This window comes from Heterocephalus glaber, unplaced genomic scaffold (genome assembly GCF_053883595.1).
Source record: "Heterocephalus glaber isolate CG9 unplaced genomic scaffold, H.glaber_assembly_v1.0 deba00001610, whole genome shotgun sequence".
In the NCBI taxonomy this organism is placed as follows: domain Eukaryota; kingdom Metazoa; phylum Chordata; class Mammalia; order Rodentia; family Bathyergidae; genus Heterocephalus; species Heterocephalus glaber.
Window position 1 is genome coordinate 20,949,385 of NW_028258381.1, and position 24,249 is coordinate 20,973,633.

General features: G+C 57.7%; 2 protein-coding genes across 3 annotated transcripts in view; one reads left to right on the forward strand and one right to left on the reverse strand.

Annotated features, from left to right (window-relative positions):
• Positions 1–2,101, forward strand: part of Castor2 (cytosolic arginine sensor for mTORC1 subunit 2) — a 36,172-nt gene extending 34,071 nt beyond the window's left edge. Inside the window, exons 8-9 of the mRNA XM_004840008.4 lie at positions 509–603; positions 692–2,101. Coding sequence (XP_004840065.1) covers positions 509–603; positions 692–757 — 161 coding nt within the window. The 3' untranslated portion in view covers positions 758–2,101. The remainder of the gene's footprint in view (positions 1–508; positions 604–691) is intronic.
• A 4,819-nt stretch (positions 2,102–6,920) lies between these two features.
• Positions 6,921–22,528, reverse strand: Rcc1l (RCC1 like). Of its 2 annotated transcripts, none has more exons than XM_013070472.3 (11): positions 22,136–22,528; positions 21,287–21,416; positions 19,636–19,764; positions 18,986–19,052; positions 18,003–18,054; positions 17,324–17,408; positions 16,518–16,699; positions 15,138–15,270; positions 14,170–14,343; positions 12,009–12,094; positions 6,921–7,734 (listed from the first exon to the last, which is right to left on the reverse strand). In XM_013070472.3, the coding sequence occupies exons 1-11, from the start codon at positions 22,448–22,450 to the stop codon at positions 7,657–7,659; spliced, it is 1,431 nt and encodes a 476-aa protein (XP_012925926.2). In that variant the 5' UTR covers positions 22,451–22,528; the 3' UTR covers positions 6,921–7,656. The 2 variants fall into 2 exon arrangements, with proteins under 2 accessions (XP_012925926.2, XP_004840066.2); XM_004840009.3 differs by having other exon boundaries at positions 15,183–15,270; positions 22,136–22,525.
• Positions 22,529–24,249: the final 1,721 nt, after the last annotated feature.

Sequence of the window (24,249 nt, forward strand, 5' to 3'; positions counted from 1 at the left end):
CGTGGGGGTACCCCAGGAGGCTGAAGCAGAATTGCAGGAGTTCAAGGCCAGTCTGAACTACATAGCAAGACCTTGTCTCACAAAAAGAAAAAAAAAAATCAAGACCAGCTGTGGTGCTGTGTACCTATAATCCTAGCACTCTGGGAGGCTGTGGGCAGGTAGCTCAGTGCAAAGGTCCTGAGTTCAAGTCCCAGCACCCACCAAGCAAAAAAATAAAAAAGAGTTCCAAGTGAGACAGACACGGCCCGAGCCACACTCCCGCGCACCCACATAGCCCCAGCTCTGCCCATGGTGAGCTCACAGGATGGCAGGAAGGATGTGTGCAGGAACAGGCAAATGGCAGCGTGGTCCCAGCAGCACATGGAGCCCCGAGGGTGGAGCGCGTTGCCGGACAGTGGGTCAGAGATGCCCCGGGAGTCCCTGGAGGATGAGGTACAGGGAGGTGGCATGGGCCGAGGGGACCCAGCCTCATGGAGGTTGAGCTCTGAGCTTTGCCCGGTTTCCCCAGACGAGTGTGGCATCGTGGCCCAGATCTCTGAGCCCCTGGCTGCGGCCGACATCCCCGCCTACTACATCAGCACATTCAAGTTTGACCACGCGCTGGTGAGTACCCGGTGGGCTGGGCCGGGCTGGGCCGGGCAGAGCCGGGAGGGCAGCATCTCCAGCTCATGGCTCTGCTTCTGGCCCACAGGTTCCCGAGGAGAACATCAGCGGGGTGATCAGCGCCCTGAAGGTCAGCCAGGCCGAGAAGCACTGATGCCCTCACTCCCCGCTGCCCTTCGTGTTCTTGCAGTATTTCTCCAGACTGGAAGAGCGGCCTAGGGACACTGCCCTGAGGGCCAAGGCCTCCCAGGAGCCCCATCCCTTGGAAAGGGACCTGCCTCCCCCACCTCCCCTGGAAAATGGCGTCTGAGGCCCCGGGGCCTGGGGAACAGCCCCACCTCCTCCTGGGGCTGTTTTTGGGGGGCTGGCAGAGCCAGGCTGGGCAGGTGGAGCCCTTGGTGGCCTCCGAGAGGTGGGGGGCTGAACAGGGTGGTTGCTGATCCCCGTTCTCGGGGCTCAAGGCGGGTTCCCCTGGAGTGGAGGCTGGTGGGCCACCCTGCCCCCGCCTGCCAGCCACAGGGCCTGCACCCCATCTCAGCACGACTGCCAAGAGGGCCCTGTCCGTACCTCCCACCCTAAGCACTCACCCCGGGGGCCCACCAGCTCGGCACACCAGCTTCTCTGTCCTCTGCTTTCCTGGCCCCTCCTCGGGTGGGCAGAGCCTTGGTTTCCCCCCAGCAGGGGCTTCCCCAGCAGTCTTCACCTGGGGTTTCTTAGGTCACCCCAGCCTCCCTGACAGTCAGCTAGACCAGCACAGGGCTCCCCACTGGCCTCCCCATCTGCACCCCACATTTGGGGGTTACGGGTGGCCACCACCCGCCTGCCTGCCTGCCTGCCCTGACCCCTGGGGCTGGGCATTCACAAGTACTTGACCTGGGAGGCAGCTTAACTGAGCCTTAATAGAGAAAATCATACTTTGTTTTAGATTTTTATTTAACGTATTTGCAGTTGTGCCTGGGCTGCTGCCGTTGGCTGTCATTTTTTTTCTTGAGGTGGGTTCTGACCGAGTTCTCCCCAGGGACACAGGGCTCAGCGCCACTGGGGGCCCTGTGGGTCCAGGGACAGGCATGGACACCAGAGCTGGCACAGGGTCCCAAGGCTGTGTGCTGTCCCGGGCGGAGCTGAGGACGGGGGACTCCTGCTCTCCTGGGAGAGCCCTTGTGTGAGCAGCTCCTGCTGCTCCAGCCAGGCGGACAGGCCTGGAGGCCCCCTCACTCGGAACTGCAAGCCATCCTTGCAGGGCCCAGCATGCTAAGTAGAAACCCACCTTCCTGCTTGGTTTTTAAGTTAATTCATTTTGCACAAAATCCCCAAAGCAACCAAATCTCAATTGTTTGCTGGTCCCAAAAAGGAGGTGGCTGAGTGGGCAGGGCTGTGGTTGCAGCCCCGAATCCCCTTGCTGTCCGTAGAAGGCCTTTATTTTCTGGGGAGCCCCTCTCTGCACCCCTTTCCGTCTGCTTCCTTCCTACCGGGCCAGTGCGTCAGCTTGGTGTCCCCAGTCATGTAGCCCCTAGACTTCTAGGACTGTCTGTTGTACACACCTATAAATATCTGTTTTATGTTGATATATATATATATATATACATATATATATATATACACACACACTGTAAATAGCATCTATACTTGAGCAATATATACGGTAATATATTCTGTGTGCACAGGGTGCGGGCACAGACCCCCCCACACACAGACCTGTGTGTGCATGCGTGGGTGCGAGGCCCCGTCCCACTGTGTCGGCTGCGCACACTGACAGTGTTGAGCCACCGCGTATTCTTGAGTCTATAGGCAATATGATTATGCGACATCAGTGGGTCCCGCGGGCCTCCCTGGAGAGACGACAAAACCAGCAGCCCACAGCGCATGCTACAGGGTGGCGTGGAGGCCCAGGCGTGTCCTGGATCTGGTTTCCCCACCACCACTCTCCAGCCGAGGCCCCTGGACACCTGTGTCCATTTGGAGGGGGACATTAGTTGGAGGAGCAGTTGGGACTTGTTTTTAACAGAGCGTCCCCTCACGGGGTCAGTTGAGCACCTGCCCTGGCACATGGCTACACCCGGCCTTCCCTCCTTGGATGGATGGCTCCTTTCCTGGTGGCCCCTTACCTGGTTTCTTTTTATCCGCAAGCTTAGAAATGCAGGTCCTTCGCCCAGGCCTGCTCCTGGGGACTGGCGTCATCTGTCCCCAAACAGCACAGGTGACTGACTGCTGTGTCTGGGAAGGGGCTGGGCGAGGGCCCCACTGCCCCCAGCACCCTGCTCCCTGGCCACAGGGAGCCCCTGCTCCCCCCCCGCCCCCCCGCCATTACTTGTGGGAGGGAGCACACTTCTGTTCTCTGTGTGTGGTGTAGTCGAAGCATGGTCCCCAAAGCCCTGGCCAGGGGCTCCCAGGGGCCGCCAGCCCTTGACCTTTCCCTCCAGACCTCCCTGGAGGCCATCTGTACCTGGACCCCTGAAGGGCTGTTAGTTCCCCCTGGGACCTGCATGCGCATGCAGGTCAGACAGAGGTGCGCGGGGGTGGGGGGAGAGGACGGTCTTGCAGTGCAGTGGCTGGGGACACAGTCTGGCGTGGGGTGACCAGGCTGGATCCACCCCAGCGTGGGGTGTGGTCTCCACCTCTCTAATGAGGAAAGCACCACGTGTGGACTCCGCCCTGACCTCTGCCCTCGTCCCTTCCCTGTAGCAGACTGTGAGGAGCCCAGGATGAGTTCACAGGGACAGGGGTCCCTAGCCATGACCCTGTAACAGCCCCTCCCCAGGATTTCGGGGGCCCTGGGCACCACCCACCAGCCCAGGCAGCAGGTCCCCTGGGGAGGAGGAGTGGGGGATGTGACTGTCACGCACCTGGCCTCAGTGCCCAGCAGGAGGGCCCTTGTCTGGGGACCTGGTCCCTGTGAGGGACACAGGGTGCCAGGGGGGCGAGGAGGTCCAGAGAGGATCAGGACAGATGGAAGGGGCCCCAGTCCAAGCGCCGCAGCCGCAGCCTGCTGGGTGATTTTCAGAGGGGTTCAAGCCACCTGCCACACTTCCCTGGCAGACCTTTGGAGTCCCCAAGGTCACCCTGGGCCACCTTCCAAGCCTCTTGGCTGGACCTGGGCTCTTACCCTCAGCTAGGAGAGGGGATTCGGGACACTCCCAGGCCGCCGCAGCCCTGTTGTGACAGAATTTGCTGTCCCATTTCTGAGCGAAACAGGGAGGAAAGAAGAACCCCACCACTGCCCACGGGGAGCAGGGGGCCACATGGCTGGTGAGCGGGCATGGATGGGGGTCTTCAGTTTTGGGGGTTTCCCGAGGTGCCATGGGCAGGCAGGGTCACCCATGGAGGGACAGGGCGGCCGGGGAGGAGGGAGCCCTGGCAGCTAGATAGCCTGTCCTGCGTTTCCAAGCTCATCCCAGGTATTTTTCTTTCCTTTTGAAGGTAGAAGCAGCAAAACCACAAGCCCAGCCGTCCCTGTCCCTCTCCATAGACAGAGGGTGGAGGCCGCCCTCCTGGGAGGTGACGCTGGCGGGATGGGAGGGCTGTGGCTCTTGGTGCCAGAGGAGGGTGGCCCGGCCCTCGGCATCAGGACACTGCCGTACGTGGTTCTTACGCATGTGTGTGAGCATGAGTGTGCGCGTGCGTGTGCGGGGCCCGGCTTGGCTCATTCAGTAGAGTCCATGGGCCACATGGACCCAGGTGACCAGGTGGGGACACCCAGCTGGCTTCAAGGCAGAGGGTGGGGTTGCCTGGGTAGGGGTCCCCATTTGAAACTGTGGAAGGGCAGAGGTGTCCCTAGCCCGGGCCTGGACGTCCATGCCGCAGCCGGGCCTGGCTGGGCCTCCCTGTGCAGTTGCCCCGGATCACCCCCGTATTCACGGGGGCAGGTTGTGGGCTGGGGCCCGAGCAGACGGCAGAGCCCAGCAGGCGAGCAAATGCAGGCCAAGCCCAGTGTGTTTCTCTTTCCACTGCCTCAGTTTACCTGTAGAGAAAATGGCCCAGGAATAGTTGGATGGGGTTGGCTCCAGAACAGGAAGGGAGTGAGATGAGAAATAACCCCAAGCCCTCTTGCTCTATGCCAAAATCATTTCCGTTATCCTAAGATGGGGGGGTGGAAGGGGTGCGGGGTGCTCCTGCCCTCGGCCCCCTCGCCTGCACCTGGCGTGCCATGTCCAGGTCACCACCAGCAGCCCTGGTGCGTCAACCCCCAGGCCTGGGTGAAGGGGACAAGTGGCCGGCCTGGCCCACCCCTGGGGCCCTCACGCTTATTTTCTTTGTCAAACATAGAACCTTCAAAATTCACGTACTGTATGATGGAGAGAAAAAAGTACCTAATGTTCCCCCCAAAAGACAGTATATTTTGTACTTTGTAAAGTGTTCATTAAAATGAAGGAGAAAAAATGACACTGGCTGATGACTGTCTGGTTTTGTGTAGGTTTATCTGAGGGTCTTCTCTTCCCCTTTCTCCACGGTGGGGTTGGGGAAACAAAAGGCCTGGAGGTATTGCAGTCCCAGTCTGAGAAACAATCCCCTGGAGCGAGAGGGATAGTGTCTGTCACCTGCTACTGCAGAACACGTTGCCTGCAACTTCGTGGCTTCAGGTCATCGTTATTCACATAGCACAACCTCCAGGGGCAGGGAACTTGAGGGCAGTTGGCTCAGCTGTGCTGGCTTAGTCACTCCTGAGGTTTGGAATCTTAGTCCATTTTCTGTTGCTATAACAAAGCACCTGAAGCTGAGTACTTTACGAAGGAGAGATTTTGGTTTTTGCAGTGCTAAGGATTGGGCCCCTGTACATGCTGGGCAAGCGCTCACCACGAGTTCCTCCCCAGCAGAAAAGAGGCTTATTTGGCTCATGGTTTTGGACATGAAGAGGTCCAAGATGGGGCGGCCCTGTCTGCATCACCATCTGGCACGTGGCACCCCAGTGGTGGCAGGTGTGGAAGGAACAATCATGGCCAGAAGGGAAGCCAGCAAGGCTGCAGGGCCAGCCAGGCTCACAGGAACTAACAGGGTCCCTGAGAATCCCTGAATCCTTCCCAGGGACAGCACCCACCGCCGTCTCAAGGGCCTGACTCCTAAAGCAGTCGAGAGGTCAGATGTGGTGGCACACGCCTGTGATCCTAGCACTTGGGAAGCTGAGGCAGGATGATCACAAGATTGAGTCCAGCCTGAGCAACTTAGTGAAACCTTGTCTCAAAATACAAAATTTTAAAAAGTGCTGGGGATGCAGCTCAGTGTGAAGACTCTGGATCCAATCTCTGTAGTGGCAAGGGAAAAAACTCCAGAGCCCCACCACCCGCTATGTCTGCGAAAACCCCTGTGGGTGTGACCAGGCCCGGCCCCAGCCACCACCCTGCCACGCACTCAGCAGTTACCAGGTGTCCTGGTCCTGCTGTGGCCACTTCAGAGCCCACCAACCACAGGACCGGAAGGGAAATGAGCTTTCCATTTGTGGGAACCTGGCTGTGTCACTGCAGGACCCCTGGCTCCACCCTAACACCTTGTGTCACCAGTGGAGCAGAAATGTCCCCCATGGCGCTCGCCCTTCAGAACCGGGGCTTTTCGGGTGACGAATCACACAGACCCCACCTTCATCATACGAGCCCAGTAGTGACTCGACGCTGGGGCTGGTGGAGGTGAGGTCGCAGGTGTGGCCTCTGGGACATCTGGCCCCTGCTGTCCCCACCGTGTCCCTTCGGCCATGAAGCCAGCACCTCCTCTGCCAGGCCCTCCCCAGCATGAAGCCGAGCGGCCGAGCTGCTGGGACCTGCCAGGGGAACCTCTCCTCTTCCGTCTGCACCCTTCCGTCCCCAGGGATTTTTATCACAGTGACCCGTGCCCCCTGTCCCACTGCCTCTCCACGGCCATCTTACTCAGTGTTCACACTTCTGCCCTGGATGAGCTGCCCACCAGGGACTGCTGTCACCACAGGACCCTAAATGACACGCAGTCCCAGCACCTGAGACCACACCAGTCTGCTCAGGATGAACTGGGCACAGCAGGTGGTGCATGGGCCTAGTTGGTGGCGGGTCTCAGGAACAGGAGACTTATGGACAGTCCTGTCCTCCATGGCGGCCCTCACTGGCTTCTAGTTGTCTCTTTACCAAGCTCCTTCTTTTAGAAAGCTACTCTCTCAGTGATCAAGTAAAAACAAAATTTTCTTTTAAGACAGGGCCTCGCTATGTAGTTCAGGCTGGCCTTGAACTCACTGTGTAACCCAGGTGGGCCTCAAACTTGCAGTGATTCTCCTGATTCAGCCTCCCGAGTGCTGGAATTGAAGGTGTGTGTCACCATGCCTGGCTCAAGTAAAAATTTTAAAAGACCACTTCAGTTCCTAAGCCAGTAGAAAATAGACTTTATTCCAAAAGAGATTCTTAAACACTGTTTATAAAGGAAAAGATAAGTTACGTTTCTGACTCAAATGTTTTTCACAACTTAGGATCTTTCCTGTCCATGGCTGAGGCTCCAGCCAGGCCTCCACAGCTGTGTCGGGCCTGAAGCTTCCTCCTGTAGGGGCTCCTCAGCCTCACAGGGTCCTGAGAGCCCGACCAGGCCGCGGGCGAGGCAGCCATGCACACACTGCAGCTCCTCACAGAGTTTCTGGCTGCTGGGTCCACCAGGGGACCTGAGGATGGCAGTAACCAGGCACGGTGGCGAGCAGGGGAGGATGAAAGCCCCAGCCTGAGGCACACACTGAGCTCGCCGTGACAGAGACAAATGCCTTCCTGAGCAGTGTGGCGAGGCCACCTTCTGAGACCAACAGAGACTGGCATTCCAGGAGGGAAGGGACACCAGCATGTGTCACCAGATAGGGTGACTGGTGCCAGCTGTCCTCACCAGCAGTGCAGTGGCCTCGACTGCTCCAGAGCAGGGCCACTGTGGGCAGCCATCCCGTGTGCTGAGCGCTTGGGTCACTCCCTGGGCAGGAGGAGGGGCCATGTGCCCATGACTCCCCACAGCACCCGCCGAGGGCATCAGGAGACCGAGCACACAGGGCCACCCAGGCGGACTGTGCTGTGTCACTGCTGCTGTGGCTCAGGCCAGGGCCAGCCTGGAGCAGGCTAGGAAGGGGACTCAGATGAAGGACTTGGCCAGCGTCACCATGTGGTCCACACCGCACGCCATGTCCACAGGCTCCCCGGGCATTGTCACCTGGAAGAAAATCCCGGTGCCACGCAGGCATGAGGGAGAAAGCTCGCTGCAAGGCGGGTGGCCTGGCTGCCCATCAGCACCCAGGCCCTGAGCCAAGGCTGGATGTCCACCGGGCCAGCGGCAGCAGTCCTGCAACCGGCAGTCCACTCCCTGCCACCCACAGCGGCCACGACTGCTCATGCTCTCCTGAGAGCCCAACTGGGCTGCATGCACAGCCTGGCCTGTGCCTGTTCCAGGGCCACACCCTTGGGCCAGGTGCTGGGGACACTGCCCGAGCTCCTGGAGCAGCTCAGGAGCCCTTACTCCTTCCTGCCTGGTGGCTCCAGTCCCTTCACCCCCAACCCCACTGGGGCCTCAAATCCTGGCTGTGTCTCAGACCACACCAGGGCCTCGATGCACTGCGCCCACTCTGCCCATCTGGGCGGACATGTCCTGAAGGCCCAGCAGGATGCCCTGCCCCATGGCGACTGGAGCTAGTGGAGCCTTTGGGCAACTGCTCTCCAGGGCGTTCTGTCCCCTCTACAGGTCACCATGACTGTCCCCAGGACCAGGGCACAAGTATCCACACGGCTGTGATGAGAGGTGGGGAAAGCTCATGCCACCCTGCCATCTTCTGCCCAAGTCTGCCTCCCTCTCAGCTGGAAACTAACTGCATCCTCATGGCCTTACAGGGGGTCCTCAGTGTGTGTGCGTGTGGTGGTGGTGGGGTACTAGGGACTAAACCCTGGGCCTGTGCACTGAGCTACATCCCTGGCCCTTTTTTTTTTTTTTTTTTTAATTTTGAGACAGTCTGCTGGACAAGTTGCCCAGGCTGGGCTCAAACTTACAATCCTCCTGCCTCAGCCTCTCAGCGTGCTGGGATTACAGGCGTGCACTACCACACACACCTGACCTCAAGAACCTCAAGAACCTTCTACAGGTTCTTGATGCAAAGGCAGATGAATGCCCCTCTCACTCTTCCTAAGTGACAAGTGTGAAAGCAGTGCCCCACGTGGCTGGGCCCTCAGACCCACACTAGGACACAGATGCCTGCCCCATTGAGCAGACCCAACCCCACCGTCCTCCCTCAGCGGCAGCACTCAACCCGGTGGCCTCAGGGCTGGCAAGGGCACAGTGCCCACTGAGCAGCCTGCTGAGCGCTAAGCCAGGCACCCTGGCCTGGAAGTGCAGAGTGGGGGACGCTGCCCCCCCTCCCTCCACACCTCTGGCTGGGGAGACCAGGCTGTTAGGGACTCGGGGCTACCAGGCAAACGGAGGGGAGGGCTCGGGCCACACCACTCCCGCTCCCCAAACACACAGCCTTAGCAGAACCTGTCACAGAAAGCGCCCTGCAAACACGATCACCCGTCGCTGTGGAGGGCGCTCCGAGGTAGCCCTGCAGCAGCAGCAAGACGTGCTGCCACCGTGGTGACACGCAGGTGGGCCTTAGCAACTACCCGGGCCATTAGGGACACAGTATTTACCTTCCCTCGGGAGAGTGCCTGGCTCGGCATGCATCTGGGCCCCACCCTCGGCCCTTCAGCACCTATGTCCTTGTCCCCGAGTGGCTTGGCCCCTAGAGCCCAAAGCACTATGGGCCTCTCTGCCTCTGCACCAGCCAGGTCAACAGCAGCGCTGAGGCCTCTGGGAGGGCGCTCGGCAGGTTCTGGCTCCCCCTGGCGGCTCCGGCTCAGGGCTGCATCCAAGTCAGAAGGGTCAGCCCTGCTCTTTCTGCCAATCCGCGCTCCCTGACCTCCGCGGGGACAGCTGCACAATCAGGTCTCCATGTCACCCGAGCGACCCTCCGAGAGGGGCAGCTTATTCTCCACAGCGACCAGGCCCTAAAGCAAGTGGCCACCCTCTGCAGGCACAAGACGGCAGAACTGGGGGTGCAGAGCTGCAGGCGCCGCCCAATCGTCCCTGGGTAACAGAGGTGGGTAGGGGTGGCCAGGCCTGGGAGGCCTCCTGACTGCACAGCACCCTGCTTGCTTGTGCCGAGGCCCTGGAGATCCAGGGCCATGGTGGTGGCCGTGTGAGGGGAGCTGGAAGTCAGAGGCCTCCCACGAGGTCCTCACGGGGAAGCCCAGTACACAGCAGAGCTGGGCCAGTGTGGGGCCAGCCCTCGAGTCCACACTGCACCCTCCGAGGAGGCCGCTCACAGCCCCACTCCTGTCCCTGGTGCCCAGCCTGGGTCACAGGGGAGCCAGAAAGCCGCGGATTGGCCTGGTCTCACCGAGCAGCACATCCATCCCCAGGGCTCCTGGAAGGAGAGGGCTGCAGCAGGCCTGAGAGTGACCCATAGCGGTCCCTACACATTCCCATGGTCCCAAGGGGCATGGCAGCAGTGGGGTGGCACAGCCGCTCACCTCCTGGTGCCCAGGAAGCCAAGAAGGAGGAGGGCAGGGCCCGTGCTCCAACCCTGCGCCCTCTCAGCACTCAAGGGCCACCTCGCCTGGTACACCTTCCCTTCACCCAACCTCTCCAGCCCCAATCCAGAGGGGACGAGAGGACAAAGGACCAGCACAAACCTCAGGGCTCACCAGGTGCGCAAGGGGAAGGAGGACGGCTGGGTGTCCTCCCCAGGGCACATGGGCAGCACGAGGCCAAGAGGAACATAGCGAGTGGGAGCGGAGAGGCACACTCTGAGCCACAGGGGTGCCAGCCCTGCACCCTGCCCAGTGGCCAACCTCCCTGTGTCGCCTGGGAGGGTGACACGCTCTGGTCTGCGGAAATGAAGGCTGAGCCAGGACCCTTGTCAGGGCACCACCAGGGACCCTGCTGCTTCCAGTTTCCCAAGCTCCCCTCAAACACAGCGAGGACACGACGAGCACAGAGGACGGAATTCGTTGAGGGCCAGCAGCCCAACTTCCTCCACACCGCCATCCCCAGGTCAAGGGGCAGGGCAGCCCCAGTGTCGCTGGGCAGGAGACTCAAGGGCAACGCACTTCTAACAGCTTCAAGCCTCCACTTCAGCCAGGCATGATCCTGTAATCCCAGCACCCTGGAAGGCTGAGGCAGGAGGATAACAAGTTCAAGGCCTGTCTGGATTACATACCAAGCCTCCCAAAATTCTGACTTGCTCTCTCAGAGTGTATCTGCAGTGTTTAGTAAGGGAGCCTGGGCCTGCTGAGATCTGGAGAAGCAGCAGACAGTGAAGGGCTGACAGAAACAGTCCCTAAAACACAGTGTTCCAGGACCGTTAGCAGTGGGGCTTTGAAAGGTTCATGTATTATCTAAATTACACAAGTCTTTGCATTTTTACAAGTACTCTTAAGAAATGCCTGGGCTGGGGATTTAGCTCAGTGGTTCTGCCGCTTGCCTCACAAGCACAAGGACCCGAGTTCAATTCCCAGTACCAAAAAAAAAAAAAGAAATGCCTTTCACACTGGGCATAGTGGTAGAGACTTATAATCCCAGCACTCTGGGAGGCTGAAGCAGGAGGATTGCAAGTTTGAGCCCAGCCTGGGCAACTTAGTGAGACCCTGTGTCAAACAGAAAAGAAAAAGTACTGGGGATGTGGCTGAGTGCAAAGGCTCTGGGGTTCAATGCCCAATACAGACAGGAAGGAAGGAAGGAAGGAAGGAAGGAAAATTTCATAATTTTCAAAACACATCATCGAGCCTCCCATAAAAATACATATGTACACAAACACACATACACACACACACACAGGTGCACACACTCCTGGCAGAGATGGTGCCCAGAAGGGAACTTAAGCAGGACCCTGGCTGCCTCTGGAACAAGGCCCAGACGGCAGAAACCTGTGTTCCATAACACACTTGTACCACGCACAGATGTTTTGTATTCAGGAAGAACAAATAACTTCTCTTAGAATAACCTGAAGGCCTGACTTAGTAAACAATGCTAAGATGAACTGCAATTTGAGAACGAACCTCTTTCCCTTCTGAGTGTGAAATGAGATACCTTCGTTCTCAAATTTATATTTCTGCCGCAGCCTCCCGAGTGCTGGGACTGTGGCTGAAACGGGCTCCTTGCCCTGCCCCTGGGGAAGCCGGGATCCCTGTCTGACGGAACAGCCAGCAGGCTGCTCTCTGCAGTTCCTGGCATGGGCTCCGCACCCTCTCCCAACCCCCCACACCTGCCGGGCTCCTGTCCCCCTGCCCCTGGTCCCATCCCGAGGAACACTGGGTGGGCCAATCCCTCCCGCTGTGCCCTCAGCCGGCCCAGAAGGGAGCGGACCTCGCCGAGTGAAGGGCCAGTGCCCGTGAGGTCCCTGCAGCCCCGTGTCGCCGGCGGCCGCCATCAGGTGAGCCACCAGGCCTGACAGTCCTTACCCTCCATGGGAAATACTGGTCTTCCAGGCGGCCGATCCCCAGGCAGCCGCGGACGTTCTTGCCCCACACGAACAGCTCACCTTTGTCTGCAAAGGAAGGAGAGAGGCGTAGGGACTGCACAGAGCGCATCTCCCCGGAGAGTCAGCTTCCCGGCGCCTGCTCACCCTCAAGCAACATGCACACCGTGCCATCCGTCAACCCTGCCCTCCACATCCCCCACCAGGGCTTCTGGACCACAGGAGAGTGGTCTGCTATTCCCTGTGTGGGTTTCCACCTTCGGGAGCACTCGGTCAGGTGACAGTTACTGGGTCCTGACTCTGACAGGTCTGCGCATTTTCTGGGAGCTGGGGACAGGACGTTGACAGGGCTTGAGCCAGCCCAAGAGCTACAAATAAAGAAATGATCAAACCGACAAGCACGCGGCTACGAAGCCTAAGAAGCGCCCAAAGAGGAGGCCATGGTGCTCTGAAAGTGAGCTATGCCATGGCTTCAGTTTGGCTTGTGGCCCACAGTTCCTGGGATGGACACCTGGTCCCCACCGTCCCAGAGCCAAGAGGGGTGGGCCCTGAAATCAGGTCACGGCTCCGCCCTCACAAAGAGGCCCGTGCTGTCCTTCGGGAGTTGTGCTTCTCTTCCACACACGTAGTTCCCCCACTGGGGACTTTCCAGCCTCCCTGATTGCAAGCCGAAGAAAAGCTCTTTTCTCTAGAAATCACCAGCCCCAGGTCTTCTGTCCCAGCAGCAGAAAACGGACTAAGCTGTGGCAGGACACACCGCCGGCCAGGGCTCTGGGAAGCAGTCCCCTAACCCGGCCCCAGCTCAAGTCCCCGCCGTGGCCTGGACCTTCCACCCGCAGCCTGGCACGAGGCTCAGGTGTGGGAAGCAGAGAGAACAGCAAACGCTCACAGAGGGGCAGAACCGACCCTGCAAGGCCCCTCTCATTGGGCCATCACAGGGAATAGCAGATCCCCCTCCTGTGGTCCAGAAGCCACTGGGGGCTATGGAGAGCAGGGCTGACCGAGGGCATGGTGTGTGGGTTGCTTGGGGGTAAGCAGGCATCAAACATTCACCATAAAAACAAAACACAGACTCGGACTCGGGTGCTCTCGGGCTTTTGCCTCAATGCCAGGCCACCCGGGACTCTGCCAGGCAGGAAGCCATCACCAGGACCGAGCAACACTGGCTCCCGGCCTTACAACCTCTAAAACCACGCACTAAATAACCCTATTTAAAAAAAAAAAAAAGGAAAGAAAACAACTTAAACTAAAAAATAAAAACCAGCTGTGGATGTAGCTCAGCGGCAGGGTGCTCGCCTAGGATGCGTGAGGCCCTCGGCTCCATCCCCAGCACCAAAATGAGCAGATGAATAAAAGAGGGGCCAGGGGAGTAGCACTTGCCTGGCATGTGCAGGCCCTGGGTCCAACCCCCAGCCCCCAAAAAATAAGTAAAGAGAAAAAAATTAAATAAAAAAGAACGTTAAAAACCCGCAAGACTGAAGACCCCCCTGCATGTGGTGGAGCTGCTGTGGCCGGGCGCTCGCAGTCCCAGCAGAGGTCGGGCCCTAGGCATGGGCCTCATGGAGCAGAGGACCCAGGACTCAAAGGGGGACAGCCCAAGCCCAAGCGGACTGTGTGGCCCAGATGCCCAGAGAGAACACTCAGCATGAGGCAGATGGACTCTTCAATGGCAAGACACAGCTAACTTACTTGAGGGTCACAAAAGTGCAACTAATGCCACACTCTGTTCCAGTGACGGAGATCAGCAGTGTGACCTGCACAGGACCCAGGAAGACCAGGTATCGGGCATCGAACTCAAGACCTTGCGCTTGCACTTTCGAGGCAGGAGCGTCCCACTGAGCTACATCCCCAGCCCTACACACTCATTTCTTCACTCCCCACCCATGGATGTGCCAAACCTTAGCGCTTTCCCCTGGCCCTGGCCCTACCCTTCTCCTGCCACCAACCCGTGCCCACTTGAGCCCATTCACGGCCACACTGGCCAAACCACAAACCAAAGGAACTGAAAACCAAATTCCAGGATGAAAAAGAAGCTCATGTTCTACAACCTCAAGCCAAGCAACTTCTGCATCTCCCCGCAGTGCCAACTCACTGGACGGACAGACAGACGGATGCCAGGAGCAGCCCATGGCCCGGTCACTTACTGGTCAGGGCAGCGAAGTGGCTGAGTCCACATCGAATTCGGGAAACCTGGACATCTGGGCTGAACTCCGTCAGGCCGAAGAGCGTGGGTGGAATCATTTCTGGGACAGCAGTTTCCACAAGCTTGGGTCCTTTCCCAAGAATTCCGTAGCCCCAGACAAAAACGGAGCCTTCTTCTGCATTACAGGAAAACAACAGCCATCAAGTCAGACCCAATGGAACCCTCCCCCGCCAGAAAGCAGACCGTGCCACCCACTCCCGTTACATCCATGTAGCCCTGGGGAGTTTTCCCTGGCATGGCCATGACGCACTGACAGGGATTTGAAATAATCCTCTCTGTCCTGCTCCAATGCTCGCCTGCAGTCTGTCTGGCCAGTTAGCCAGCTTCAGGGCACAAACTTCCCACATCCTGACAGGAGGCACAGAGAGCCGGGGGCCAGTTCAAAAATCACCCAGAAAACCCCCATGGACTCAGGAAAACTCCCGATAGCTCTAAGTGGCACACTGCTCAGAAAACCACGCCAAACACACAAGCAATCTCTGGCCAGACTCTTAGGACTTTACCAGGCCCGAGTGCAGGAGACCGAGCCCAGGGCCGAACACAGGCCAGGCAAGGGCTCTCCCAGCTGCCCAGCCTCGGATAGAGCAGGACACCAAGGCCCTAGGCTCAACCTCCCCACATCAATGTGATCCTCAATGGTGACAATAGGTGGGCGTGGGCCTCAGTATCTAAGATCTACCTGCCTTTTCCTTCTTTTTCTTTTCTTTTTTCACTTTGAGACAGAGTCACACAAAGTCACTAAGCTGCTCAGGCTGGGCTTGAACTTGTGACCCTCTGGCCTCAGTGCCTTTTATTTCCAGCTGGAGGAGAGGAATGAAGTGGCTCGTGCCCATGCCTGAGGTCCCCACACAGCATGCCGCTGTCTTCCCGTCCCCCACACTGGCCTGGGAGCCCTGACCTCGTCCCCACCTCTGTCCTGCACTGCACACCGGTCACTGCCAGAAGGGGCCTCACCGTTTAGCACGGCACAGCCTGTACCGCCACAGGCCACCTGCTTCACCTTCCCCACTCCAGAGAAGGGCAGGCTCCGGGGGACGCTGACCTACATCAGAGACGGTCAACGGTTAGGACAGAGGCCAGGGAGAACCTGCTCCCTCACTGCGCAGCTAACACGGGGAGGGGCTGCAGCACAAGCGAGGGACCCGGTTCCCACCCTTGGACAGTCCTGGGTGTCTCCTGGGCTAGCAGAGGAGGTGGCTGTCACTCCAAATTCACATCAAACGGTGTGGTGGCGATGCCTATAATCCCAGCACTCAGGAGGCTGAGGCAGGAGGACTGCAAATTCGAGCTCAGCCTGGGTCACTCAGCATTTAGTGAGACCCTGTCTCAAAATAAAACATAAAAAAGGAGAAAGTAGCCAGTGAGAAGGCCCTGGGTTCCATCCTCAACACCACAAAAAGCAAAGGCAAAACCAAGACCACATCAGCCTCTCCCAGAGAGCTCCCCATGACTCAAGTCTGCCGCGTGATCCCCCCTTGTGCTAGGGCCAGACCTAGTGACCTGACTGTGGGGAATAATTCCAGCCCAAGCAAGGGGCTGTCACGTGCAGGACTGAAGGGGAACACGTAGGGGCCGGCCCTCTCCGTGCTGGGGGGGACGTAGGAAGGTGCCCCCCGGCCCGCCCGGCACAGGGCCCTCCTCCTAGCAGAACCCTAAGGTGATAGTAACTTCAGGGACTCACAGCCACAACACCCAGCTGAGCACTGCTGGGCCCTGGGATCTGAGAAGTGCATGGGGTTTAACCCACCAGGTCTTGGGGTCACCGACCAGGAAGCAACAGATCACGGTGACATGACAGGAAGGCCACCAGACGTGTCCCCAGGTGCTGGGAGAGGGGAAGCAGCTCCCTTCTGAACACACCCACGGCTCATCAGAGAAACCCTGGGTTACACTGCCTTCTGCTTTGGCTCCAAGGAGTGCAGAGCCACTGTGCACTTCTGGCCAAGGAAAGCTATTCCCACAGCATCAGCTGACTTCAGTTTGTCTTGGGGCTTCATCTCCAGGGTCTCGCTGTGTACCCAGGCTGGCCTCGAATTCTCAGCGACCCTCCTGCCTCAGCCACCCAAGTGCTGGGGTGACAGGCGTGCACCACCACGCTGGGCTGTCTCTCTCTTGGAGACACTGAAGGCTTTCTGGGGGACACATGCAGGGGAGGACACATTTCACTGCAGCCCATCTGGGCCCTGGAGCAAGGCCAGGAAGCAGCTCTGCTACAACAGCCTGGGCTGAGCTGTGCCCTGAGCTCTGGCCTGGCAAGGACTGCCTGGCGCTGGCCTCTGGGTGCTGTACCTGTGTGGAGTCTGTGATGGACGCCAGCTGCAGGTACTCAGAGTTTCCCCACCCGAACACAGCTCCATCCGCCGACACAGCCAGGCAGCAGTCGCCGTAGGTGGCCACCTGGAGGACCTCCACTCCAGCAAGGTCTCCGCCCAGCTTGGTGGCCGTGCTGGTGACATTGTAGTGACCCAGACCTAGCGAAGCAGTAAACACTTCGTTATTCACCCTTCCTGCCAACTTACTGGGACCTGCGACAAGGCAGGCATAGTTGGAAGCACTCAAAACATCAACTCAGAAATCCTGAACTGTTCCTGTGTGCCCACACCTTCCTTATCTGCATGTCCTCAGAGAAGAAAAAAGGACACAGTCATGACTGGTACATTTTTAAAAACCCCAGGACCGGGGATTTAGCTCAGTGGTTTCGCTGCCTGCTGCGCAAGCGCAAAGACCTGAGTTCGATCCCTGGTACCAAAAAAAAAAAAAACCCCCCGGAGCCAGCCATGGTGGTACATGCCTATAATCCCAGCATCCTGGGAGGCTGAGGCAGGAGGATTGCAGCCTGGCCAACCCAGACTTATCAAGACCCTGTCTCAAAAAATAAAAAAGAGCTGGGGCTGCAGCTCAGTGCAAAGGCACTGGGCTCCATCCTCAGTACTGAAAGAAAAAAGAACCCAGGACTTCAGGTCTGCTGAGGATGCTTTCTTGGCTCATTTCTGGACAAAAGATCAGCATTCCCCAAAGGTGTGCAAGGTCCCCACAGTGCACACAGCCTCAGGTCACACGCCCCAGACCGCACGCATCCGGGGCACAAGCACTACCTGTCTGCCCGTCGGCGCCCCAGCCGCAGGAGTAGACTTCACCCCGGTCCGTGAGGAAGAGACTGTGGTCCTGCCCGCAGGCGACCTGGGGACCCAGGACAACAATGAAACTCGGGGACCAGAGGACTGGGCACCCACCCGAGGGTCTCCCCACCCATGGCCCCCCTCCCCCTCCCCACGTCTACTCAGCAGCCCCCACTGCTCCCCAACTGCGCCACGCCACAGCTAAAGCCAGCCTTGTCCACCGTGTGCCTGCTGACCGGCACTTCACCAGCCCCGCTGCCAGGGACGAAGGACACGCAGCTCGTGAGAACGTCAGGCCTTTCTCCCCACCTCTGTCCCTGCCTGCCTGTGAGCTCCAGCAACAGCGCCTTCGCCCGGCTCCTCGGTGCCCCACATGCCTAGGAGCTCACGCTCTCACCTGAGAGCTCTCCAGGGCCCCATGTGTGCCAGGCTTGGCCCACAGACACAGCCAGCCTGGACCCATCAGCACCAACGAGCCCAAGACACGGCCGGCTTGCTGACTTCCTCCCACACACGCCTCCTGCCCCTGAAATCTCACTGCAAGTCCCTCCAGCACCCAGCGTAAACCCAGGCCTGTGGGAGGCGGGCCGAGAGCTCTCACTCACTTAACTTGGAACTCGCCCAAACAAACCTGCCATGGCCCACACGTCCCTACCTGGACCACCTGGCCATCGAAGTACTGCATCCTGTGCACTCTGTGACTCTCACTACGGCCCAAGCAAACAGAGAAGGGAGACAGTCAAAAAACTCACACACCCAAACACAGGGACTGCATCAGAGGTGGCTCTACCTCGCAGCATCTTCCGGAAGCGAAGGGCATCACGGCCCCGTGACCCCAAGGGGCCGGGTTTACAACTGCACAAACCCTGGACGCGGCCGGACATGTCCCTCGCAGATGCACGGACAGGGCAGAGGCAGAGCGCAACCCTGCCGCAGAGGCTGAGTCACTTGTAGGAAAATGCACGCACCTCAAGGCTATAATGCACGGCTTCTCTAATACAAGGAACCCGAAGCATAAAGAGCAAAATAAGACAGCTGAGGGGAACAGGGAGACAGACTGTGGAGGGGAGGAGGGATCTGGGGGTGGAGGAGATGATGGAGACGGGCTCTGCCTCTGCACCGACTCCCTGAGATGAAGGAGTGGCTGTTACACAGGGCCAGCCCCAAGGGAAGGCAGAGTTGGGCCTGGACAGGAACACGAAACCCAACCCAAGGCGACTTTAAGAAAGTCTTTGTAAATAGGGAGGGCAGGGGAATGGGGGAAAAATAAGAACCAAGAGAGTATGTAAAGGTGCACATTTCCAATGATGAATGTCATCATATCGTATACCTAAAATGTACCAATAAAATTAATTAAAAAAAAAAAAAAAAGCAGCAGCATCTGGCGCCATGACGCAAAAAGCTAGTGGGAGGTTAAGCACCGAGATGAAAAGACTGCAATAAAGGGAAACCACTGAAGTTGGTCGATTAGGTGGAATACAGATTTACAAAAAGGCACTCAAAGGGGCTTACAGGCCACAAGCTCCACCCCTCAGGCTCCCCCTCCCAAGCTGGCGAATGGGCTGCCCTTCCTCGGGGACCTCCCTCACAGTGATGGGCAGGGGCGCTGCCGATGCCCGGCTGCCCCTGGGGACTCACCTGTACACCTCGTCCTCCACCACCTTCCGGCCACACTGCCCGTAGGCATTGTTTCCCATGCTGAAGACTGAAGCACACCACGCTCTGAGATCAGGGGACTGAGAGGGCCCTGGCCACCACTCATCCCTGCCTGGGGTCTCGTCCCCAGCACCCCGGCCTCCGTGGGGAGGACCCCGTTCCCTGCTCCTGTCGCTGGGTGCCCTCCTGGGTCCTCCTGTCCCGAGGCTCAGGCGGAGGACAGACGTAGGAGTCACCTCCACCAGGCCGGCCTCTCCCTGGGCCTCTCCTGCGGAGAGAGCTGGGCCACTGCACAGTCACTAGCACATGGCTCGCTCTGAGGCAGCAGGAAGGGCACTGTGCACTGCCCAGCTCGGGGACTCTGTCCCGTGGTGACCCTGTCCTGTCCCCAGTGTCCGGATGGGCACCGGGGCCTGCACACGCTAGGCAAGCGCCCCACCACAGAGCACATCCAGGCCGAGGTTGAACTCGTGACCCTCCTGCCTCAGCCTGCCAAGCAGCTGCAATTCCAGACAAGGCCCAGTGGCAGCTGGCTCACAGCTGTCATCCTCCCAGAGGCTCGGAGAACAGAAGGATGAGTTAGTGAGGCCATTCCCAGGGCTGGGCCGTGCCCCTGCCTCCCCTCACCTCACCTCCTTCCCTGTCAGTCAGGATGAGGGAATGCGCACGGCCGCAGGCCACCTGCAGCACCCGGGTCTCCTGGGGTCTGTCCAGAGGCAGTGCAACAGGCGACGGCTCCAGCACATACTCGTAGCCACGGGCTGAGGAGAGCACAGGGCCTCAGCACAGGACCATGCTGCCCAGCCTGCTCTACGACAGACAGGGGCAACTCCCTCAGGCCAACAGCACACTGGTCTTAAGCACCGGGCTGGGCTGTGGCGCTGGGCTGTGGCTCGGTGGTCCATGCCTCTCCAGTATGCCTGAAGCCCTGGGCTCTGTCCCCAGCGTCACAGAATTAAGAGTCCTTATATTTGTAGGGATGGACTGAAGACTTATAAATGAAATTAATAACATGGACATCTGCTTTAAATGTACTGGGAAAAAAGTGGGAAAGCCAAACATGGTGGCTCATGTCTGCGAGCCCAGTGCATAGGAGGCTGAGGCAGGAGGATTACCATGAGTTCACAGCCAGCCTGGGCTACACAGTGAGTTCAAGGCCAGCCTGAACTACACAGGAAGATCTTGTCCGAAACAAACAAACAAAAAGTTGAGAAAAAGGATAAAACATGACCAGTGTGAGCTGGTGACAGCTGAAGCTGGTGGCAGTCTATGGAACTTGTCACACCGTTCTGTCCAAAGCTACTAATAAATTCGGGGCAGGGATTTAGCTCAGTAGTACCACATCTGCCTCACAAGTGTGGGTCCTGAGTTCATCCCCGGTACCAAAAGTAAATAAATAAATAAAAATAAATTCAATGCAGCATCTTACAGCTAGTAAAGACTTTGATACTGACTTACAAAAAGACATTTCTTTTTTGTTTGTTTGTTTGGTACCAGCACTCAAACTCGGGACCTTGCGCTTGCAAGGCAGGCAGTGGAACCACTGAACTAAATCCCCAGCCCCAAAAAGACATTTCTGATAAAAGAATTAACTGAAAAAAGCAGAAAACAAAATATATACTATGATCTAAATCATGCAAAGACATATTTGCAAATGAACCAGGGAATGGGGGAAAAAAAGGTTTGTCCAGTATGTACTTCTGGGTAATTTCTTCCTTATGTGACAAATAAAAGGGATATGTACTTTTTTTTTTGTACCAGGGATCTAACTTGGGTCCTTGCGCTTGAGAGGCAGGCGCCGGAACCACTGAGCTAAATCCCCAGCAAAAGGGATATGTACTATTTCTAACCTTCACAGTCAAGTTTGGGGGGGCAGGACTGAGTACTGAACCCAGGGTCTTCACACTGACCTGTACCTAAGCTGGGCTCAAACTTGCAATCTTCCTGCCTCAGCCTCCCAGAGTACTGTGATTATAGGCATGCACCACCATGTCCAGCTAACAGTCTATTTTCAGAAATATGGTCAGGCTAATGTCTACTATTTCTAACATTTTTACAACAGAAGTTTCAAACATGTGGAACACAGCCTCCACCTTCAGGACCTCACTGACTTCTCCCCAGACTGCACTCTGGGAGCTGTGGGTTCTGAGACAAACAGGCCCCTGCAAATCTCAAGCTCTTGCCCTTGTGCCAGAAGGCTAAGCGAGGTGGGCACCGAAGCCGGAAGTGCTCTCCCCCATATCTCGCTCCGCTGTAGCAGCAGAGACCCAGGGCAGTGCTCACTTTTATCCTTCCGGCTCTGGTGAAATCCAAGCTGCGAGTCTTTGTTGAGCCCCATGCCCCAAACTTTCGTGACGTCTTTGGTTCTGGAGGCCAGCAGTGTGAATCCGTAGCCACAGGCGGCAGAGGAAATCTGAAAAAGAGTTCCCGCAGGGTCACCTGACTGGAGGGGTCCGGGGTTCCAGCACTGGGTATTTGCTGAACCCTGCACTTAACACAGCAACTGGCCTGTACTGAGCATTTACTCCGTGCCTGACTCGCGCTGTCTCTCTCAGTCTCCACGGTCGCCCTAGGAACCAGGATTCTCATCCAGTCCACAAAGAGGAAACAGAACCTAACCGACTGCTTGCCAGGAACTAAGCAGCTTTCTTCCCTCACACCCTCTGCCATTATGTTTCTCCCCTGGAGCCAGAGGATCGTGATGGCGCGTGCCTATAATCCCAGCACTCCGGAAGGCTGAGGCAGGAAGAATGCAAGTTCCAGCCCAGCTTGGGCAACTTTGGGAAGAAACCCTGTCTCTAAATAAATAAATAATAAAAAGAGCTGCGGATGGCAAAACCCCAATGAAAGAAAGAAAAAGAAACAAGGAACGTGTGGAGGCAACCTGCGCGCCCCACTATACACACAGCTACCAGCTGGGGACCTTGGCCTTGGCCTCTCTGTCCTTCCCTGTCCTCCCCTATAATGGGGGCGACGACCGCCGACTGCCGGGGATGCTAGACAAGGGACGGCGTCCAGCAGCACTGTGGCCCGCTCCTGTCGCCGCACAGGTGTCGGCGGCGGCCTCTGACACGGCTCCCTCTCCGGCTCGCAACCAGCTAGGGCCCGCCGGCCCTCCCCACGTCCCCGCACCTTCTGGTCGAGCTCCAGGCGGTAGGGCACGATCTGGATCCTGCGGGGCGGCCGAGAGCCGGCGCGGGGCTCGGGCCCGGACCCCGGCACCACGAAGGTGGGGACCCCCAGCGCCCCCGAGAAGCTGAAGCCCCACACAAAGATGCGGTCGGTGCGGGCGGCGCGCTCGCCCACGTACTGGACCACAGGCGCGTCCGCCTCGGCCTCTGCCGCCTCTCGCCGGCTCCGCGAGCGTCCGGCCGGCGTCCAGTGCCCGCGGCCGGGCCCCAACCACTTCAGCCGCCGCCCCACGCGACCCAGGGCCACCAAAGCCATCCTCCACTGCACGCCTCAACTATTCCTGAGCACCGCCATCTTTTGCGTGACCCTTGACCTCACGACCTGGCGGAAGAGCCCCGCCGTCGCGGCCACGTTTGTTACTGGTTGAAGGCAAAAGAGCTGAGGGAAGCCCACATATCGCGAGATCTGGCAGCCGGCTGCCCTTTAGCAGGAGAAAAACTGGAGGGCGCCTACCGCGAGAATTCGCGAATCGTGCGCTCTGCCAGACCTCTGGTATTTCCTGACTCTCACGGGCCTGAGTCACTTCTCATTTGGCTTTGCTGCAGCTGTTTCCACTTCCGTCTGCCTCCTTCCGTGAATCTCACCTCTAAAATGAGCGGCTAAAGAAAGAAAACCAGGGCCGGGATTTAGCTCAGTGATCCCGCCGCCTGCCTTGCAAGCTCAAGGTCCCGAGTTCGATCCCCGATACCGAAAAAAAAACAAAGCCAGCCAGCACGCTGCAATCCCAGCATCCTGGGAAGGTGAGGCAGGAAGGTTACAAAATAGGGAGACTCTGTCCCCCCCAAAAAAAACTGGGAATGGGGTGAGCATGTAGCTCAGTGCTTAAAACCCTGAGTTCTATCCCCAGTGCCCCAAGAAAAGAGGGGGAAAAATACATACATGCAGTGATTTTTTAAAAATAAGACGAGGAGTTTGGATTTTATGGCCTGTAGGATCTCTTGCAAGCGAGCCATCGTGCTCCGTGATGGCATCTAGCCGAGGGCGACCACCGCCCCGCTGCTCACTCGCTCGCTCTGTGTACATCACTTGATACCAGGAGCTCATCCCACTCTAATCCACTCCCAAAACCAGTTCAGATCACTGTGTTGTCCTGGAATGTACCTTGCGTCCAATCTGAAGCGAATATACTTACTGTGGGGTGAAATGTTACGGGTAATGTTTACCATTCTGTGGAACTGGTTTGGTTTGGTTTTTGAGACAGGGTCTCCCTGTGTAGTCCAGACTGGCCTTGAACTCATAGTAGTCTTCCTTCCTCAGCCTCCGGATACGGCTGGGACGAACTCTTCCGGGCTGACAGCCGCTTTGAGCTTGTCGTTCCAAGTGCGTGCCACATACTTTTAAATTTCTACCCCAGACCTCAGGTGCAGAGCCACACACCAGCCGCTCAGAAGAGAGGAGCTGGCAGCCTACGAGGCAGCTTCCGCCCAATGGGGTTGGGGCCAGTGGACAAATACCACCACTCTGGTCCCGTATGGGGGCCCTCTGTCTCCTGCCCAGCATCACGGCAGAATCAGGACCCCTTGGGTCACAATAGCGACCAACACTAAAACAAAAACAAAACAAAAAAGCTAGGTGGGGTGGCGCACGCCTGTAATTCCAGCATCGGGGAGGCTAAGGCAGGAGGATCGTTGTGAGTTCGAGCCCAGCCTGGGCTACATAGTGAGTTCAAGGCCAGCCCGAACTACATAGCGAGTCTCTGTCTCAAAAAACAAAACCAAAAAAACAACAGAAATGCTTGTTATTTCGCAAAACTGGTAATGACAACAGATAAGAGTTTTTAAAAAATTGTTTCTTGTTAAAATTTAAAAATCAGAAGCCTAAAACATTTTACTCTCAAGGGATGTCCAAAAGAAAACAGCCTTGGTTTAAGACTTTGTGGACAGGGCCGGGATTTAGCTCAGTGGTTCCGGCGCCTGCCTTGCAAGCACAAGGTCCCAAGTTCGATCCCCGGTACCCCGCCCCCCCCAAAAAAGCTTAAAAAAAAAAGACTTTGTGGACAGAAGGGCATCCCTGCAATGTGAATTACAGCCACTTGAGGGCAGTGTTGGCCCATC